The sequence below is a fragment of the Macrotis lagotis genome, chromosome 1 (genome assembly GCF_037893015.1).
Source record: "Macrotis lagotis isolate mMagLag1 chromosome 1, bilby.v1.9.chrom.fasta, whole genome shotgun sequence".
NCBI lineage: Eukaryota > Metazoa > Chordata > Mammalia > Peramelemorphia > Peramelidae > Macrotis > Macrotis lagotis.
In genome coordinates this window covers 541,700,071-541,721,793 of record NC_133658.1, presented here as the reverse complement: position 1 = coordinate 541,721,793, position 21,723 = coordinate 541,700,071, and the positions used below count along the sequence as shown (strand labels likewise).

General features: G+C 36.4%; 1 protein-coding gene and 1 pseudogene across 4 annotated transcripts in view; both read right to left on the bottom strand.

The window, feature by feature from the left end:
• Nucleotides 1–21,723, bottom strand: part of RPS6KA3 (ribosomal protein S6 kinase A3) — a 98,553-nt gene that overhangs the window by 63,317 nt on the left and 13,513 nt on the right. For 3 of the 4 annotated variants that reach the window (XM_074214267.1, XM_074214265.1, XM_074214264.1), the window contains exon 2: nucleotides 14,198–14,254. The exons of the other annotated variant lie outside the window; for it this stretch is intronic. In XM_074214267.1, coding sequence (XP_074070368.1) covers nucleotides 14,198–14,239 — 42 coding nt within the window. In that variant the 5' untranslated portion in view covers nucleotides 14,240–14,254. The remainder of the gene's footprint in view (nucleotides 1–14,197; nucleotides 14,255–21,723) is intronic. 4 annotated transcript variants of the gene reach the window in all.
• LOC141507011 (large ribosomal subunit protein eL13 pseudogene) lies at nucleotides 136–7,335 on the bottom strand (annotated as a pseudogene).

Here is a 21,723-nt window from a genome sequence, read left to right as displayed (position 1 = left end):
AATCAAAATTAATTATATTTATTTTCTAAGAACCAGAAATGATTTTTCTGAAATCCATACTTAACACACATGCAAAAATGTAAAAGCTTCTCAATTTCTGTTCTTCTGTGCCATACACTAAAAATATATATTTAAAACTAGCTTAACTTTTTTTTTAGGCTTATTTCAGAAATATTTCTAGTCTAAAAGGAAGTTTCAAAATGGCTTTTCAGAAGTTTTATTTAGAAACTGAAAACATAGAATTATGTTGTTAGTTGTACTGAACCTTAGTGATCAACTGATATCAATATTTGATAAAACTGTATGAACCACATAAAATTGTTTGGAAACTTAATGTTCCATATATTATGAAAAGTTCTTTGAAAATATTACTAGCAGTATTTTCTTCTCTTAAAATGCTAAATATGAAATTATTTAGTGCTAAGTTCTTCTATTTTGCTCCTCTTACTTCTAGATTGAACTATTTCAAAATATCCTGAATATCAAAAGTCTTCTCAACTCCCAAGATTAGCATTTAAAGGATCTGCCAACATATTTCCAACTCAAAAAGTTTCAGTGACTTTGGGGGGGTGGGAAGTTACTTTAGAATATACTAATTGAACCCAATTCCCTCAAACAACAGAGAAAGAAACAAGTTCAGGTATCAATCCAAAGTCAGAAAGTCTAAGTTCCTAATTATTTCAACTACAACTAAAAGTTATAGCAAGAGATTGCAAATGAGTTGATTTAATGAAATATATTTAAATCCCAATGGTAGCTCATTTATTTATAAAAGGCTTGACTCTGTTATTTGACTTCAATACTAGTGCTAGTCATTACACATATTAAATCACTGAAATACACATATTAAATCCACAAAGAGGAAACGAGACTGAAGTTGGAAAGGCACTGACCAGAATGACATAAAACTGAGACCAGCCCAAGTCCAGGGTCTCTCAGGTCTCTGTCTTCTGAGAGGAAAATTCAGTGCTCTATTCTTCAAAGGTACAGGGTTGAGGTGGGGGTAGGAGATACTAATCCTGAAAGGTGGAGGTCAGCACAAGAACCCAGGGAATCCAGGGCAAGATCAAACAAGGCTGACTGAACACTACAGCCAAAAAGAACAGCCAGAGTTGAAACCTAACTCTGCCACAAAGACCCAACTCAAGGACCAAAGCTGGAGAGCTGAGTAAATCAAAGAAAACAGTCATAAGCATAAAAATTACTGAAACTCTAATTTCATAACAATTGCAAATAGAATGTCAAAAGAGATCTTTTTCAAAAGGACTACATAAGTACCTAGAAGAAATGAAGCAAGCTCATATATAAATAAATAAAAGTTCTTGAGGAAAGAACTGCAAAGAGAATAAGTAGTTCAAAAGAAAAAGTGATGACCCTTCTTCACATGGACCCTGAAAATTGGAAGAGTCCAAATGGAAATCAATGATTCCATGAAACAACAAGGAATACAAGAATAAAGCCAAAAGATTAGAAAGAATGTAAGATATTTGATATGAAATATAAGAGAACTGGAAAAAAGATAGAGGAGAGCTTTTTTTTGGGGGGGGTTAGTTTTTTTTAGGTTTTTGCAAGGCAATGGAGTTAAGTGACTTGCCTAAGGCCACACAGCTAGGAAATTATTAAGTGTCTGGGGCCACATTTGAACTCAGGTACTCCTGACTCCAGGGCCAGGGCTCTATCTACTGCATCACCTAGCCACCCCAAGGAGAGCTCTTTCAATTTTTTAAAAATTTATTTATTTACTTATTAATTTTACAAATTTTCCCAAATCTCATTTCCCTCTCTCCACCCCCCCCATAGAAGGCAGTTTATTAGTCTTTACATTGTTTCCATGCTAAATACTGACCTAAACTGAATGTGTTGAGGAGCTCTATTTAAATTAAATGAATTACCTGAAATTATTAAGTGAGAACCTTACAATTCTATTAGAATCAGAGGGCAAAGATTACACTGATTACCTCCTCAAAGGAATCCCTTTTAGGATAGTTAAAATCAGGTCTTCCTATATCAAAATAAAAACTACTGCAAATGTCCAGAAAAGAGTTAAGAACCAAAGATTAACAATTAGCATTACATTAAAAAACTTGCAAATTCTACTAAAAAGCTAAGGAATTCTTGGAATACAATACTCCAACAGGCAAAAGATACAGAGAATCAAGAATACCATACCCTGAAAAGCTAAGTTGGAGAGGTGGGGAGAGGGAAGAAGGAAATGCACCATTAATAAGACAGAAGATTCTTAAGCATTTCTGATTAAAGTCCACAAGTGAATAGAAAACTCTGAAATAGAATAAATTTATTTAAGCAAGTACAAAGAGTATATGATAATGTAATGTTTCAATGAAGGGAGGTGATGGTAAAAACCAAGTATTTTTTTAGGATCTTAATGTCTTTAAAGAGTACATTAGGGGCGGCTAGGTGGCACAGTGGATACAACACCAGCCCTGGAGTCAGGAGTACCTGGGTTCAAATCCCATCTCAGACACTTAATAATTACCTAGCTGTGTGGCCTTGGGCAAGCCACTAACCCCATTTGCCTTGCAAAAAAAAAAAAAAAAAGAGTACATTAAAGGAAAACCGGTCCTGAGGGCAGATTGATTCAAGGGCTTTAAGAAGGGAAGAAGTGAGGAAAAGAGGTCAAAATTTAATATTTCTTATAAATAATGTGAGACTATATAAACATGAAGGGATGAAGAGGAATGAACATCAGAGAGACCACAAGTCTTACCTTGGTATAGGAACTATATCAAACTAAACAGGGAAACAAGTGGGGAGGGTGGGGTGGATTAAGAGGGAGGATAACAGTTGGATCAGAATAATCACAAACAAAGCAAACTTTATGAGACTGAAGAGGGATATAAAAGATTAGAGTGATTGAAGGGGCAAAGAAAATAACTAGAATTTAAGATATGCCTTAGATTGCTTCTTAGAAATTTGGGGCTGAACAAATTGTGGTATGGAATATTACCATACCATAAAAAATAATTTTAAGGAATCTTGGGTGGTAGGAACTTATGTAGCAGGAAGTGAGTAGAACCAGGAGAACAATTTCTATAAGGACAATAATAATATAATAAAAAACTTTAATAGATATCAGAACTTTGATCAACAAAGTTACCAACCTATGTCCAAAGGACTCATAATGAAACATATTATCTACCTCTTGATAGATGATAGACACAAAGTACAGAGACATACCAGTGTATGGATTTATTTTGCTTGAATATGTTTATTAGTTAAGGGTCTTTTTTTTTCTTTCTTTTGTTCAGTTATTTGGACAGGAGACACAAGGAAGGAAGAGGGTGTGTGTGTGTGTGTGTGTGTGTGTGTGTGTGTGTGTGTGTGTGTATGTGTGTGATATCGATGCCAAGAACATTTTAAAAAAATTTATATGAGAGGAGGAAATTCAGAAAGAAACTCAAAACAGGGCTGTTTTGAAAGTGACATACATAACATAACCTAACAGGTATATTTTGTTTTTAGAAAGCTAATGGTGGGGGTGGCTAGGTGGCACAGTGGATAGAGCACCTGGAATCAGGAATACCTGAGTTCAAATCTGGCCTCAGACACTTAATAATAGCTGTGTGGCCTTGGACAAGCCACTTAACCCCATTGCCTTGCAAAAAAGCAAAAAAACAAAAAACAAACAAAAAAAAAAAACCCAAAAGAAAAAGAAAAGAAAGCTAGTGGTGTTGTCATGTACCTGAATAATCTTTTTTTTACTATTAGGTTCAGAATAAAAAATATTTAACTAAATGATTATCAAGTCATTTATAAAATTCAGTTTAAGAACTCTACTGCAAGGGTAAAAGGTACTTCCATCTTTATCCCCAACAAAATTAGAACCCTCCCCTCCCCTTTCCTTTATAAACATAGTATTATGCCCTTTTTCAATTGTTTTAGTCTGACCTATTCTAAAGTAGTTCTATTCTAACCAGTTCTTTCCTCCTCACCCTAAATTCTCTCCTCCTATTTGTTATTAATTTCCCTGATTTGGGAGTTTTACTTATTAGTTTCCTCTTCTTTCTTGCTTTGATCTCTTTTCCTTTCCCCTCTGAGTTAAGTACTCAAGTAGAATTCCTTTTTTCTTCTCCTTCAGTTTGTTTTGCTCATCATTAGTTTTTTAAATTTAATTTTTTGTATCTTTTTCTAAAAAGTATTTCTTCCCCTTATCATTATATATTTTCTCTTTCTGTCTTTTCTAGACTTTTGATTTTTTGATCCATGACCTCTAGCCAAATGGGCAAATCAGAGCTGAAGAGGATACTGATGAAACAGACTTGAGTACCAGAAAGATTCAATCTTGTAACATTAAGATTTCCCATCAAATCATTTCCTGGGGAGGTATGATGAAGAGTTCCATAGAAGTCCAAAAGGAATGTAGCTAGTAGAAATGGGCTTTGTGTAGTCTTGCTCCCTGGAGCTGGTTGGGGAGGTCAATCTGCTTTGCTGGACCTTCCTCCAGATCAGGTTCTCTAATCATAGGTGTTCCTGAGGGGAGAAATCCTGAACTCTTCAATTTCTCTCCTCATTCCTTCTCCTCCATATTCAACCTGTTGCTAATGTCTATTGATTTCACCACGGAAACATTTTCAAATATGCCCCCTTCTCTCCTTTAACACCGCTGCTATTCTAGCACAGGTGCTATTACCTTAAGCCTAGACTATTAGAAGAGCTGCTGCCTCAAGTCTTTCCCTATTTCATTATGTTTTCCATTCAGTCATTAAAAGAATTTTCCTAAAGTACAAGTCTATGTCACTCCTCTATTCAATTTAAGTCTAGTTCATTATCTTTTGATTCAGTTATACCTCTACTAGGCCTCTCAAAGAGATCAAAGAGCAAAATGACCCACATGTACAAAATGACTTATAGCAGTTTTTTTTTTTAAATTAATAGCAAGCAGCTGCTTGTCAGTTGGGGATTGGTGGAGCAAATTCTATAGCATGAAATGCAAATTATGGTGATTGTAATGCTACTATACTCTAAGAAATGATGACAGGAATGGATTCAGAAAAACCTGGGAAAACTTTTATAAACTGATGCTGAATAAAGTAAGCAGAATCAGAAAACTTACATAGTATCAACAATATTGTACAGACAAGTACATATGAAAGACTTAAGAACTTTGACAAATATAATGAACACCCATGATTTCAGCAGTCTTATGAATTATACTTCCTGTCAGAAAGGTGACAGATATAAGATGCAGAACAAGGCATAGATTTTTGAATATGGGCAATGTGGGAATTTGTTTTGCTTAACTATGCTTGTGTTACATGGGTTCTTTTTTATTTTGCTTAAAGGGGAGATACAGGACTAGGCAGGAAGGAGAAAAATCATTGTTTGTTAACTTAAGAGCCTTTCCCAGGGTTACTTACTTGTATTACTGACTGAAGCAAAATTACTCAATTTTCTTAATGTGACAAAACTTAAAGTAAAAAAAAAATAATCAAAGGCACCAAAACTCAAAAGTATTAAATCACGTCAGAAATTACAATAAAATTGCTCACATGTATTATATGTGTGTGAATCTATCAAACCAATACTGTATTTTGCTTTCTGTAATTTATCAGTTCCTGAAGAGGTGAAAAACTGGAAGAGTTCAGCTATAATTCTACTTTCTCTTCTGTTTAATATCAGAAATTACTGATAAAAATGAGTGACTGATGGACAAAAACCAAAGAAGGTACTTATTTTATAAAAGCATTTGTTGTTTGATATCTTAAAGCACTTACAGAAGGAATAAGAGATGGAATGCTGAAATGAATTATCTCTATACTAGAAAGGCCCCAACTTATGTAATAATTTCATCAACTAGAACAATTTCCCTATTGAAACTGTTAAAATGATTAGGTTCCCAAATTCTCATTTAAAACAGCTATTCAACCCTTAAATCAGTTGCTGCTTGTCCTTTATTCTCTAAGAAGACCATGATATCAGGGAGGTGATGCCAAGACAAGCTCATGAATTGGATTTGAGAGTATGCTAAGTCAACAGCCTCACTTTCTCCTCCAGAGTCATTTGGGTCCAGTGCCAGATATGGATCAGGAAAATTGGAAATGGCTCTGGATGGGAGGCAATCAGGGTTAAGTGATTTGTTTAAGGTCACACAGCTAGTTAGTGTCAAGTGTCTGGGGCCTGATTCAATTTCCCATCCTTCTAACTCTAAGGTCAGAGCTCTATCCTCTGCACCACCTAGCTGCCTTCATAAATCTGCTATGAAAAAAGGAGAAATTAAATACTAATAATCAAGTAATATAGATGTAATATTGAATAAAAACTATATAAATTAAAAATGCTAGTATTTCAGGAGTAATGTTAACCAGATGAACCATTCAATAAGCAGCTTCATTTAGTTTACTGAAGGAAACTTGATTAGCTGACATAAAATGGTCATACCTGTGTTGAGGTCTGCTAGGGACTAGAGTTTAAAATTGAGGGTCAGCAGGCTAATGACAAGATAGGAAATAGATGAATAGATATAATACAAAAGATCTTAAAGGAACAGAAATGGACTCAATAATTGGATATGACAGTTAAGAGAAAAAGACTCAAAAGACTAAAGGCAAATCTGTTTATTTGTATATTCCTTAAACTTAAAGTTTTCTTAGGAACTAAGAAGCAGTTTCCTCCCTGTAGAGGTCCATTATGGAGTGAAATAATTCACTGGAATCCCCCCCCTCTTTTAAAATTTTGAATTATTTTATTAAAGTTCTCAGGAGTTGTTTACTTTTTCTTCTTCACTTCTTGCTCTGCAGCCTCCTTGGCTTGTTTTGCCTGAATTCCAAAGAGATGGGTATTAGTCCTGGCTATACAAAGACTAGCAAATGCTTTGGAATTCTCATCTTTCTTGTAGACATTTCTGATGAGCATAACTGGTTCTGTAAGCTGAACTGCCAACTTGAGTTCTTCAGCAGAGCTGTTACCCCTTCTTGGGTGCAGATGGATTCCCTGAGAAGAGGATCAGTTTGGAACTATATTCTTTTAGCTGCTGCATCTTTGCACAGAAAGACTCTGTAGACTGATTTGGGCAACAAGGTCCACAGAGGTACCAATAGTCTAGGCCACTTTTTCATGTATTCCAGACACCTGAAGCTCTTCCAATCTGACTTCTCTACCAGCAAGTACTTTGGTGTGGTATCAGACAATAGGGTACCTCACAATGCACTGGATAGGACCAGATGAAGGATGAGGGGCAATTCAAAGGGATTTTGCTAGACGGACCTTATACCTTCTGATCTTCCTGGCTGATTGATTAAACTACGTGGCAACTTGTCTTTGCCAGTCTTTGTGAAAATGGGACTTTAGAATCATGCCATTTCAGCTGGGCACCATGGCTACTTAGAGCCCTCCTCACAGGCACCTCAGCTGAGCAAAAAGATAAACAGTGTCCTGAAGCACTGGAATTTCCCTTTTCAGTGCCATTTCATGTAATTTTCATTTTCCTTATTCTCTTTGTGGTTCTTACTTTTTCTTGATCTTGAAACACAGATGGGTATGGCAGATTATGCCTGGACTTTTAAAGTCAAGTCTGAATAAGAATTCCTACACTTACTAGCTGTGTGCCCTTTGTCAAGTCACTTAAACTCTGAGACTTGGTTTCTTAAGCTGTAAAATGGAGATAACACATTCATATCTACTTTACAGTGATGCTGTGAGGAATAAATGAGACTAAATATGTAAAGTGTCCAACAAACCTTATAGCTGGATTTGTCAGCTATTATAAGTTGATGACTAGCAATCTCAGTTTCCTCTTGACACATAATTAATTTCTCATTTGACTTATTTTCTCATTTATTTAAAAGGGGAAAGGGGAAAAACCAAGGACAGCACTTTCAATATAACAATGCATTATTACTTATGAGTTCACTAATTCAAGTCTTTTGGACAAAAGTTTCTTCTTAACTTACTACAGACTGGAGTAAGAAACAAATTAAAGCCATATGTAGTCATCAAAGGTCATTTCCATTATGCTGTTAGAGGTAACTGGGGGAATTTATCAGAATAACAGGATGATGATGATGATACTACAATTACTATTAATGATGACCAGAATTATACATCAGGAGTTTGCCACCCAACACAAACTGAGAATAAATCCCTGGAGTCCAAATACACCCCTCAAAATATCTTTTTAAATTCAGAAACCTTGCCAGAACTGAAGCATTATTACAGACAAAACTATTGTCAACAACTGCCTGAACACAGCCCTGTTCCATAAAAATTTAAGAATTTTTTAATAGATATCTTCATTGCACTCACCCAGTCTCTATACTATGTAAAAATGCAGAGCTTAAGACAAAAAAAAAATCAAAACTATAAGGCAACAGGATGTGTAGTACGTATATCCTCATTATCCTGGATGTATCAGAATTCTTCAAAAGCCTCTCAGTGAACCTACAGAATATGAACTTGTATTTAAACACTTTTTATTCATTTACTAAAAAGCAATCAAGTTTATCTAACTTGTACAGTAATATGCTAAACTTTAAGGAGCAACAGTAGGATGATGATTTGTCCCAGTTCTGTTTCAATATAAATTAGATTATCATTGGTTACAAGATGAGATTAATAATAATTTTAATAAATGTATTTATCTAGTGCTTTAAAATTTGTGAAGTATATTACCTATATTATATTATATTATATTATTTGCTCTTCACAGCAGTTCTGTGAGGCTAGTCCTGTAGTTACTATTATCCACATTTTACAAAATAAGAAACAGAGGCTAAAGGGGATTGAGCGATTTGTCGTATCTGAGGTGAGATGTCATTCTAAGTTCAGTATTTTATCCTCTGTATCATAGCAGAGACACTCATTTACAACAGAACTAGTAAGGAATCACTAAACAATTAGAGTATAAAAGCTAGCAGTAGAGACAACTGTAGTAGCACTGACCTGATGCTTAAAAACCCTTGTCTTGAAGGGCAATAATGTTTATGGCGTTAAGTATCATATAAGTATGAGATTAAACACAGGCTATAAAACTAGGATTTCGTTAACTCACAGTAGTCAATTGTGTGAGTTTGTGATTTTCTCTGGACTCTAGTGCTTTTGGGTTTGGCCTTGTAAATTTGTCTGATTCATGTACTACTGGAAAGATCAAGTCAGATGAACAGAGTATTGATCTATTATTTGTCTAAGAGCTGAAAAAAGGAATTAAACTGAGACTGACCAAGCCAAAAATCACAAAATATTATTCCATTTATTGATGTTAATATCAGAGCTTTTATCCACAGCAGATTTAGCAACTGGAGAAAAGAATAATTTCTTCAGACTTTAGTATTTCAAAAGTAAAAGTTTTACTAAGTAAATTATCAGCGTAAACTTTTTTAGGAGCTAAGTTTGCTCACTAAAAGACCAAATATACTGAATTAAGAAATTTGAAATGGTTGCAGCACATAACTAAGGTGTAAATCAATGCTTTTTCTAATTGGAATGGGGAGAATGAGAGCAGGACAGGCTTGGGTAGAGGACCAGGAACTTTGGAGACTATGGGATAATAAGTAAAGTACTAGGTAAGAGAATATAGAATGAAGAAGAGTTCAGATGGAAAGAGAAAAAGGCAAACTTTGCCTAAGTAGATCAGTACCAGTTGAAAATTTACAATATCCATGGTTTCTCTAACATTCAACTTTATCTTCCTCCCGCTGAGAAACTAATCAAAGAATAAAATAAAGAAAAGAGATTCAATAAAAAAAAATGTATCTTCTCTTCTGCCTTACTCAGTGCAAATTCAGGGGTTGGGGGGTGGGAAGTATTCTTTTGGGGAAGAGATTTCTTGCTTTCCTTGATCTTTATAATAGAGCTACTAAAAAAATGGGAGCTTTTATTGCAAAGAAGAGAAAGGAGCAAGAACAGGAAGAATGTACAGGGTTTGTGGGATTTGGGGCTGGACTGGTCTTTTGGAGTATCAAGATGAGGATACTAGATCATTTCTGGAAAATAGAACAGAAATAAAAAGGGAGGACAAAGTGTTTACTCAGGGCTGGTACCTTTTCTTCTAGGGACCAAGTCAGTAATCATATAACTACTAAGACCATTATATTCCTTGTTTTTTTGCCTGAAATTAAATAAGGATTCATTTGCAGCTGTGTCTGAAATTAGTAAGACCTGAGTTCAAATCTAGTCTCAGTCACTTACCAGTTATGTGACAGTTACTTGATACCTGACATTCAAACTGCATATATTTTTTAGAACTTAAAAGATAACAAAGTTTGGTGCATATGATGATTTACGTTAGCATTACAAAAATATTCAAATGCCTATGGGCAGTGAATTTAAACTATTTTTGATATTCTGTACTTTTGATATTCTTTAGAAAATGTTCACTTATATTGTGTTCCACACTTTTACCACTCCCTCAACCTCCAACACACAAAATCCACTTGCAATGTTCTAGAATGTAAACTTTTCCAAGTTGAGTTCATTACAAAACTTATCCTTTCCCCTATTGTGGCAACTGAATATTAATTACTGAATTAGTTCATGCAACACATATACACATATCTATATACATCATCTATAAATGTCTTTTTTAAAGTAAGCTAATTTTTAAATAGAATTTCTTTCTTCTCCTCACCTTTATTCCTACCTCTGAAATAAAAAGAAAAACAAAATCTTGTAATAAATATACAAAATCAAGCAAAACAAATTCTCACATTGGCTAAAACCAAAAACTATACGTCTCATTCTGCACTAAGTTCATCATCTCTCGCTGTTGGAAGGAAAAAATTAAAGTGTTTTTAATGAATTGTTCCTTGGAATTTCAATATAATTTAAAGTATTAAACAATTTTAGGAAATATTCATCAAATTCCTTTTTAAATTTTTAGTTAATCTATAGATTTGTTATGGACATATATGATCATTTTTTTCCCTATTTCTCATTATATTTAGAACAAGTAGCTGGAAATCTTTCAGGCAAAATGCCAACAAGTTTTGACCTGTTCCTTTAGTGTGTTTATGGGGAGTTGGAGAGGATAATTAGGATGGAAAGGATACTACTAGTGATAGAGAAATAGGTTAAAATTTTAAATTTCGGGGGCAATTAGTCTAGAAAGTATAATTTAATAATATACCTGCCCCAAAGTATTTTCTATAAATTGCCTAAAGGTTTTCATTTTACTTAAATGAAATTCAATTAATTTGGAAAAAAAAAGAAGTCATCATTCTTTGGGACAGATTCTGTAATTCTTCACATTATTTAGAAGGGTTTAGTTATGACACAAAGAAAATTGTTCCTACCAAAAAAAAATCAACAGCACAGTTACCACAACATTAAGCAATTATTTTTTGCATTTTAAATAATTCTATTTTAGACTCACTATGCTTAATGATATGTGAACCATTTCAGGCAATAATGACATACATATTAGGGGAAGAGATTTAGAGCCAAAAGTGACCTTGGAGGTCACTTAATTAAACTTCATCATTTTTATGATGATGAATCTGAGGCTCAGAGAAGCTATGTCTTGCTCAAGGTCATGCAGGTGATAAATATTTAAATAAATAAATTTAAATAAATAAATAAATAAATAAATAAATATTCAACCAGGATTTGAACCTAATTTTCCCCTATGTCCAAACCTTGCATATTTCCCACTAAAATGCAAAAAGCACACATCTTGGCTCATTTATCTGTAAAACTTTTACACAGGTTTATTAACTTCCACTCTTTCCAGCTTTCAAATAGAGTAGAAGAACTCTTAAGAGGTTCTGGGCTGTATTGATTTTTTCATCTACTCAAATATTATTCTGGTACTTGTGATAGATGCAACAAGAAAAAAAGTATGAGTAGAAGCCTACCAACTGTGGGAAATAATCATTTTTACACTAAGAACAACCAGATATTTAGTAACTTATCCTCTAAAAAATAAAAAAAATCAAAGTGAGAAGAAATTAGGTGGTAGAACAATGTGTGGTAAAATAGATTCCTCATTTTACACCCTTCTGCCATCATTCTCTATCATTTAATCCTTAATTCACTTCAGGTCCTAATAAAGAAGTAACCCTTTTTGTCAAGGTCAATTCTTCAATATATCCTTGATTCCATCCCTTTTTCCCACGGACTAATTTGTAGGCCTGGGGCCTATCTGGTCTATACCCTGTTGTTTTCTATCCTTCATTATTGAAAGGGACCATGATATCAGAAAGGTGATGATATGACTTGGAAGTGAATTGAATTTAAGTGAGGGAAAGCTGTGCAAAGACAGCAATTTCACTCTCTCCTCTGGAATCATCTAGAACCAGTGGCCAGATACAAAAGAGAATCTCCCTGAAGTTGTGGGAGAACTTGGTGTTTTTAGTTAAGGTCTTTCCCAGGTTTCAGTTTGACTGAGGCAACACCCATTCAGTAATTAAGGCTGCGTAAGAAATGAGGCAAAGAATGGCCTCTTTTACCAAATTAAAAAATACTCTAGGGGAAGATCCTAGGGCTTTCTGGCCATAACAGAAACAATTGAGATTTATACTCATATTGAGCCATTAGGGCCCAAAGAATGACCATCTGAGGTTTGAGGTAGGAAACAATGACCAAATAAGACTTAGGCTAGGATCTAATGTTGACCAATCTATAAGAATCAGGGCATTTAGATTTAAGGCATAGATACCATACAGTCAAGAAGACCACCAAAAAGAATATTACTGTTAAAAAGAAGTACTTCTATTGAAGGGGGTACATTTCTCAAAGCAATCCAGCTTACTTATTAGAATGTTTAAGTTTAATGAGATCCAGCTCTTTGTCCATTACATTGTCTGTCCATGAGATATATACTGATAAATGAATGGTATAAGCACTGTGCAGTTCTCCCCTGTATATAAAATTTTGGACAACAGGCATTCTTCATTCATTTAATTTTTTCTATATAGATAGGTCAAACTCTTGATTAACTATGGATCTCATTTTGCAAGCTTTGCATATTCTGGGGGTTTAATACTGTCAGCACAATGTCAAATGCATCTAGGTGGTGTCATCCTTCTTTAGGCTCCTTTTTGAACTCTGTGTTGACCATTTTCCATGATACTTGCATAAATACCTCTGGTAAGCCTTGGGGCAGCTAGATGGTGCAGTAGATAGAATGACAGGCCTAGAGTTAGGAAGACCAAAATTCAAATCTGGCTTCAGATACTGATTAGCTGTGTGACTCTGAGCACATAACTTTAACCCTGTTTATCTTCATTTACTCATCTGTAAAATGAGTTGGAAAAGGAAATGATAAAGTAATCCTATAATATCTTTGCCAAGAAAATCCCAAAAGGGTTCAGAGAGTCAAACACAACTGAAGACAACTGAACACCAAGCACATATGTCCTTGTTTTTGTTTCATGTGATCATAATCAGAGAATCAAATAAAATTATGTTGTCACATCTTTCAAGATAACTTCTATGATTCTGAAATATGTGTAGGAAACAATGCAAAAACCATTATCATTCTTATTAAGAAATCATACTACTATTAGTGTTTTAGGTTTATAGAGCACATTCCTAACAATCCTATAATGTTTTACTGATGCCATTTTACAGATGAAGAAACCATGGCACAGAGAGAGAAAATAATTTTCTATTAGTCATTTACATTGTCTTAAGAGGAGCTCAGGTCTTTTAACCCGAGTCTTGTTATTAGTTTCCTAGTTGAATTCTTGGGGGGGGGGGGGGAACAAAAAGAAAAACATTTTTCCAGTTTTGTCAGACATTTATTCTTATTAAATCTATAATCAGTTTCAACTTTTTTAAAACACCTAAATTTTAACTAAGTTAGTTAGGAACATGAAAAAAGTCATTTTACCCTTATATCAAAATCAGCTAGACCATTTCACAAAAAGTTCTACTAAGTTTATTTGAAATGGATTTTAAAAAGAAGTGGAATGAGCACCAAACCTGGAGAGAAACACTTCCTAAACCTGAGTCTCCACTATGTAGCTAACTAGATGCATAAACTTATACCACAGAAAAATATATTTGACCACTATAATTTCTGAAAGCAATTTCTACTATTTTTCCTATTACAACTATGAATGCAACTACTACTACTACTACTACTACTACTACTACTACTACTACTACTACTACTACTACTACCACACACCACCAATTAAATATTGAATCCTGGAATTTCCTTCTTGTAAGTTAAAGCTAACTAAAGCTGGTAATCTATTAATTACCTATGCTACATTTTAATAGGGTTAGTTTTACTTACAGTCTGTGGATTAATTTCCTCTTCTCCCATAGGCTCATCCATAATTTGCTGCCCATTCTGTGAAAAGGGGACCAAGTATAATGTTACTAAAACAGTTCTCAATTCATTTGAAAATATTTATGGGCATACATGGAAGCTCTTTTTCTTCCCTAAAAGTTGTCTACAGCTTGAATGACACAGGACTATTGGTGGTTGCAATGAATTCATTGGTTGTGTTATAAGTTGTTTTGAAGTTAGCTGTGTGAAACTCAGAATGTGTTTTTCTATAGAAATATTGTAAATGGTGGCAATTAGCCAAGCAATGAGTGTTTATTAAATATCAACTATGTTTGATACTTGAATTCAAAGGCCACCCCTAAAAAGTTTCTGCCTTTAAAGGACTTATATTCTATTAGAGAGATAATATATACATAAAAGCACAGGAAACATTTATAAAACAAAATAAATACAAGTTGAAGGAGGTGGGACACTAATAGTTGTGGTGAAGTAAAAATCTGGTAAAGCTTCATGTAGAAGGTGGCTTCTGAGTTGAGGTTTGCAGGAAGCAAGAGTTTCTAAAGGGCAGAGATGAAAAGGGAATACTTTCCAGGAATGAAAAAGTGTAAAGGCACTAAAGAGGGAGGGTGTGATGTGTGAAATAATAGATATAAAGTGTTTTGTAAGTCATAGAACTATATATAAAATGGTAGCTATTATTATCATGTGTGAGAAGGGCAAAAATGGACAGTCTGGCTAGACTTTTAAGTACATGACAAGAGTAATCCATAGTAAGTCCAGAAAGATAGACTGAAATCAAATTCTGAAGGATTTTAAATGACAAGTAGGAAGTTGTATTTGATCTTTGAGTAGGCCTAGGATATACAGGAGCAACAAGATAAAGGTATGTGCTTCAGGAAAATCAATTTGGCAGATAAATAGAGTACAGACTCAGGGAGAAGATTTGGGACAGGGAGACCAATTAAAAGATTATTACAACAGTCCAGTAGAGATTGATTAGAATCATCACTAGGTTGGTAGTTGTGAATAAGAGAGAGGGGACAAATGTGGCAGATGTTACAGAAGCAGAACTAGCAAGATCAGGTGATTGACTGGATATGTGGGATGTGGGAGAGTGAAGTGTCAGGGATAACTCTGAGATTGCAAACCGAGATGACTAAAAGAATGATGGCACTTTAAACAGATAGAGAGAAATTCAAAATTCTGGGTGACTGAAAGAGTTAGGAAGTGAGGAGTAGAGATGAGTTCTCTTTTGTTTATATTGAGTGAGATGTCCAATAGGCTACTGGGGTTGAGGAAATGATTAGATCTGAGAGTCAAGTGCCTAGAGATGTTAATTAAAGTTATAATTGCTGATGAGGTCACCAAGACTTAACTCATAACACTTTTAACTTAATTATAATATTTCAGTAATTAATCAATCATAAAATTTCAACTTGGATTTCCAAGAATATATAACAATTTAACTAAACAAATGCCAATTAAGTTTTTACTATGTTACTAGATACTGGAGTTATAAAAACAAAATGAAACCGTTCAGTCCCTATGAAACTTACATTGGGAAAAGGAGCAAAGGAATAATAAAATGTATAGAGATAAATAATTAGAGAAAGGAGAGAGCAATAGGAACTTGGGGCAGGGGGACGAAATCAAGGAAAGAATGATTTGGTACCTGACCTGAGGCTTGAAATAAGGATTCTTCTGAAAAGAGATGGAAGGAGAGTGACAGTTTGTACAAATGAATGAAAGTAGGAGATGGAATATCAATTCTGATTTTCTGCTAAGTTGTGCAAAAATTAAATGGGTAGGTTGTAATAGGAGGTAATGAATTTCTTCCTCTTTGAAAACTTTCTAAAAAAAATGATGAACTGACTGGTTGTGGGCAGTGCTGCAAAGGTAATTCTTGGTCAGACATGTGTGGAATCATTGGATGGCCTCTGGGATTCCCTTCCAAATGTACTATTCTGTGTGGCCAAAATCACAATTTTTAAGTGTCAGAGCAAGAATTTTAACCTAGTATATGATCATGGAGTTCTGACTTCAAATCAAGTACTTTCCACACTATGTAACAGTGCTGCTCTAAAAGTACAATGAAAATTATGATCATTTCCATTAAATTTTCTAAAAAGCAAACTAACTTTCAAAGTTTTATGATGACAAAGTTGTCAATAGATGGGTTACAAAAAATTCACATTTTTACAAACTATCATTTGCAGAAATTCCATATAAATTCTACTAAAAGATTTATCACTGTGTAGAGTTAAGCCTAAGTTCTAGGATCAGCAAGAAGCAATAAAAAGAACACTGATTTGGAGTCAGATAAACTGGGTTCAAATTCTTTCTCTGTCACTTAATGATTTGTGTGTCCAGGGCAAGCCATGAACTCCTTGGACTTTGGTTTCCTCACCTATAAACTGAGTGGGGAGAGGTCAGATGTTAATGAAAAGTCTCTTCTTGTTCTAAATTTATGCTACCATAAAACTGAATAGTGAACAATGTCAAATAACTCTGAGATACAGGTAGTGTTTTTGTTATAGCTGCTGATTAAAGTTAAGAGTTTTGGAAGAAAAAGAGATAAAGGAAATGTACAGTTGATTAAAATGTTATTTGAAAAATGGGACTTGATTCTTGGGTTATAATTTGAAATGCAGAAATGGTAAATATTTGGTCAGGGATGGAGTACACTAAATAAAATTTACAAAAAAATACATTTGCCTAGAGCCATGCATATCTTATTAACAGGCTTTTAAAATAAAAACAGAGAAGAAAACTTTATACATAAGTCAACGAAGGAACCTTCATTAAGAATCTACTATGGGGGCGGAGCCAAGATGGCGACAAGAAGGGATCCAGTCTTAAGAGCTCTCTGATAAAATTCATCAGCTAAGGACTCTAACTAAATTTTTGAGAGACAGAACCCACAAAGGGACCCAGTGAGGCAGTTCTCCTACTCAAGGTAACCGGGAAAACAGCAGAAAGGCTCTGCTCCCCAGGATTGGAGAGGCAGCCCCAGCGGGGGAGTCTCCTGAGCTGCACCCTGGGGAGCACCGGGCACAAAGTGGGGGAACAGCAAGGACCTCTGCCAGAGCGAGCATGTGGAGCCCAGCCCTCAGGGCACACAGCAAGCAGCATCCTCTTTCCCCAGCCCTGATCCAGGAAACAGAAGCAGGCAGGGCTGGTAAGCAGGAGCCCCCAGGGCATGAGCCCATAGAGCTGAGGGAGGGGAGTGAAGAGAGACTGTCTAGCTCTGTCCTCTGCCCCTGAAACAGGATTCAGGGGCTCTGACCACATTCAGATCCTGATCGCAGTCTAGGCCCCCCCCATAGAACAGCAGGGCTCCCCCACCTCAGCCCCGTGGCAGAGGGGGGCGCTTATGGTCATTCACAGACCAGGAGGGATTGACAGAGCCTCACACACTGAGACCCTTGTGGGAGTGTCCCAAAAGCTCAAGCAACACCCCAAACCAGGCCCAGGCTGGGAAAATGAGCAAGCAGAAAAACAAAAAGAAGACTATTGAGAAATATTTTGCAAATGAGCCCAAGAAGGACCAAAATACTCAGTCTGAAGATGAGGAAGCACAAGCTCCTGCATCTAAAGACTCCAAGAAAAACAGAAATTGGGCTCAGGCTATGACAGAGCTCAAAAAAGACTTTGAAAATCAAATGAGGGAGTTGGAAGAAAAACTGGGAAAAGAAAGGAGAGACATGCAGGAAAAACATGAAAATGAAGTCAGAAGCTTAGTCAAGGAAATCCAAAAAAATGCTGAAGAAAATAGCATGCTAAAAACCAGCTTAGGTCAAATGGATAAAACAGTTCAAAAAGTTACTGAGGAGAAGAATGCTTTAAAAAGCAAAATTGGCCAGATGGAAAAAGAGATAAGAAAACTCTCTGAGGAGAACAAATCCTTCAGACAAAGAATAGAATTCAGGGAGATTGATGAATTTAACAGAAATCAGGAATCAATACTTTAAAACCAAAAAAATGAAAAATTAGAAGAAAATGTGAAATATCTCATTGAAAAAACAACTGATATGGAAAACAGACTTAGGAAAGATAATTTAAAAATTATTGGAATACCTGAAAGTCATGATCAGGAAAAGAGCCTTGACATCATTTTCAAAGAATTACTACAGGAAAATTGCCCTGATATCCTAGAAGCAGAGGGCAAAATAGAAATGGAGAGAATCCACCGATCCCCCAGAGAAAGAGATCCCAAAAAACCAACCCCTAGGAATATTATAGCCAAGTTCCAGAACTCCCAAGTCAAAGAGAAAATATTACAAGCAGCCAGAAGGACACAATTCAAATATCGTGGAGCTGCAGTCAGGATCACACAGGACTTAGCAGCAGCTACATTGGAAGCTCATAGGGCTTGGAATACAATATACCAGAAGGCAAGAGAGCTTAGAATGCAGCCAAGAATGAACTACCCAGCAAGGCTGAATGTCCTCTTCCAGGGAAAAAGATGGACTTTCAATGAACCAGGGGAATTTCAAATGTTCCTTTTGGAATAGCCAGAGCTGAACAGAAGGTCTGATCTTCAGATACAGGACTCAGGTGAAGCATGGAGATTGGAGGAGAGGGGGGAAATATGAGGGACTTAATGAGGATGAACTGAATGTATTCCTGCATAGAAAAATGACACTGATAATACTCATATGAACCTTCTCAGTTAATAGAGCAGGTAGAGAGAGCTTTTATAGTTGAAGCACAGGAGAAAGCTGAATTCGAAGATAAAATATGGTGTAAAAATGGAGTCAATAGGAAAAAAAAGGGAAATGGAAAGGGAGAAAGAAAAAGGAGAGGGGGAATAGTCCAAGATATTTCACATAAGTTTTTTTTTTATTACAATGAGCTATTGCAATGATATGGAAGGGGGGAGGCAAGGGGGAATGAGGGAAACTTTGCTCTCATCAGAGATGGCTAGGAGAGGAAACAGCATATATACTCAATAGGGTATAGACATCTGGAGTAAGAAGGAGGGGGGAGCAGGGGAAAGGGGTGGGGATGTGAATAAAGGAGGAGAGGCTGGACCATGGGGGAGAGTGGCCAGATATAACACATTTTCTTTCTTACTTCTTGCAAGGGGCTGGGAATGGAAGGCCTGCCCAGGACCACAAGGCCAGGTGGATTCTGGGCCTAAGGGGTGGTATGGGGGCTCAGGGCTTCTTGGCCCCAGGACCAGGGATCTGTCTGCTGTGCCACTCAGCGACCCTACAGCAGGGTCATAGTGAAAGGAGAGGAAATAGAGTACATGGAGTGGAGAAATAAGAAAGGAGGGAGTTGTGATCAGCAATGGCAATGGTGGAAAAATATGGAAATAACTTTTGTGATGGACTTATCATAAAGAATGAGATCCACCCATGACAGAGTTGTTGGTGTTGGAACAAAGACTCAAGCACATTTTTTGTTATGATTATTTGGGGGAGGGTACAGGGCAAGTAGGGCTGGATGGCCTGCCTGGGGCCACATAGCGGGGTGATCTTTGGGTGTCTGGGACCGGATTTGGACCCAGGTGCTCCTGGCTCAAGGGCCAATGCTCTGTCTGCCACCCAGCCACCCCTACTATTATTACTATTTTATTTTATTTTGGGTCTTTTCTTTCTTTCTTTTTTTTTTTGCAGGGCAGTGGGGATTGGGTGGCTTGCATGTCACATGGCTGGGTGACTGTTGGGTTTACAAGGCTGGATATGGACTCGGGTGCTCGTGGCTCCAGGGCTGGTGCTTCGTCCATTGTGCCACCTGGCCATACCTACAATTATTACTATTATTATTTTTTATTTTAATTTTTTTCTCTCCCCTTTACTTTTTTTCGCCCAAACAAGTATAGCTATATTCATGGGGGAGGAGGGGTATTTTGTTTACTTGTAAACAAGAATATTTTATTAATGTAAAAAAACATTTGTACAAAATGAGAATAAAAAAATAAATTAAAAAAAAAAAGAATCTACTATGGGGGGGGCAGCTAGGTGGCGTAGTGGATAAAGCACCAGCCCTGGAGTCAGGAATACCTAGGTTCAAATCCGGTCTCAGACACTTAATAATTGCCTAGCTGTGTGGCCTTGGGCAAAACACTTAACCCTATTTGCCTTGCAAAAACCTAAAAAAAAAAAAAAAAAAAAGAATCTACTATGGGGGGGGTGTGTGGCTAGATGAGGCAGTGGACAGAGCACCAGCTCTGGAGTCAGGAGGACCTAAGTTCAAATATGGCCTCAGACACTTAATTGCCTAGCTGTGTGATCTCTGGCAAGTCACTTAACCCCACTGCCTTAAAATAATAAAATTTTTAAAAAAAGAATCTACTATGTTCCAGGCAATATGGCAGGAGCACAAAGACAAAAGAGAAACCTTTTTAAAAGCCGTTTATCACACACAAAAAATGGCAAATATAACATTAAAAAAACCCTCAAGTCAACAAATATTTTATTAAGTGCCTGAGAGATAGGGATGCAAAGAAAGGCAAAAACAATCAATGCTTGCTCTCAAGGAACTCATAGTTGAATTCAAACAACTAGAGGGAACTGGTGCTAGGGTGGATAGAATCTTGGATCTGGAGTTAGAGAGAGCTGAATTCAAAACTATTTCAAACATTTACTAGCTTTGTGGCATTGGACAAGTCACTTAAACTGTCTAGTTTCCTAATCTGTTGATAATGTCTTGTTATGAATTTGTAAAACACTTTGGAAATATTAAAGCACTTATGCAAACAAGATACAGTTCAGAAGAAATTGGAGATAATTTCCAAGGGCAGACATTAGTATTAAAGAAGACTGGAAAAGGCCTCTTGAAGATGGAATACTTAGATGAAACTTGAATGAAGGGGGTGGAACCAAGACAATATAATAAAGGCAGGAATCCTGTAAATTCTCCCCCAGACCACTCCAAATACCTTTAAATAAGTATTCTAACCAAATTCTAGAGTGGTAGAATCCACAAAAAAGACTGAGTGAAATATTTTCCAGCCCAAGACAACTTGGAATATCTGAGGGAAAAGTGTGTTGTACCTGGGTTAGAAAGGGCCTGCAGCGCAGCCTGGGATCAAACAGGAGCTTGCCTGAGTCCCTGGGGATGCTTGGGTTTGTGGCAATGGTGGTGATTTTCAGACCTCTCAGCTCAGGTGCTGCCAAGGACAACTGAGAAGTTATGCAGGAAAACTGTCTCACCAGAGTGAGAGAGGAGCCCAATTCAGCACAGGCCTCAATGCAGATCAGGCCTGGGAATCAGGAGCAGGTCTGGGGAGCTACCCAGCAGCTGCTTCCAGAGCAAGAATGGTAAGGGGGTTGGAGAGGTTGCAGAGGGTCTCTGCTGTCCCTGAGGCAAGACTGTGGCTTTACCCATACTCGGATCCAGGTCCCTGTATAGGATTCCAGTCCTAGGAAAAGGAGCATTATTGCCATAGAAGAGCAGGGACTCTCCTCATGGTCTCAGGGCAGAGGGGAGTGCTTGTGGTCACCAACCAACAGAACACATGCCAGGAGAGCAATCAGATTCTCTCATAAGACCCTGAAGGAATTGACGACCCTGGTGGG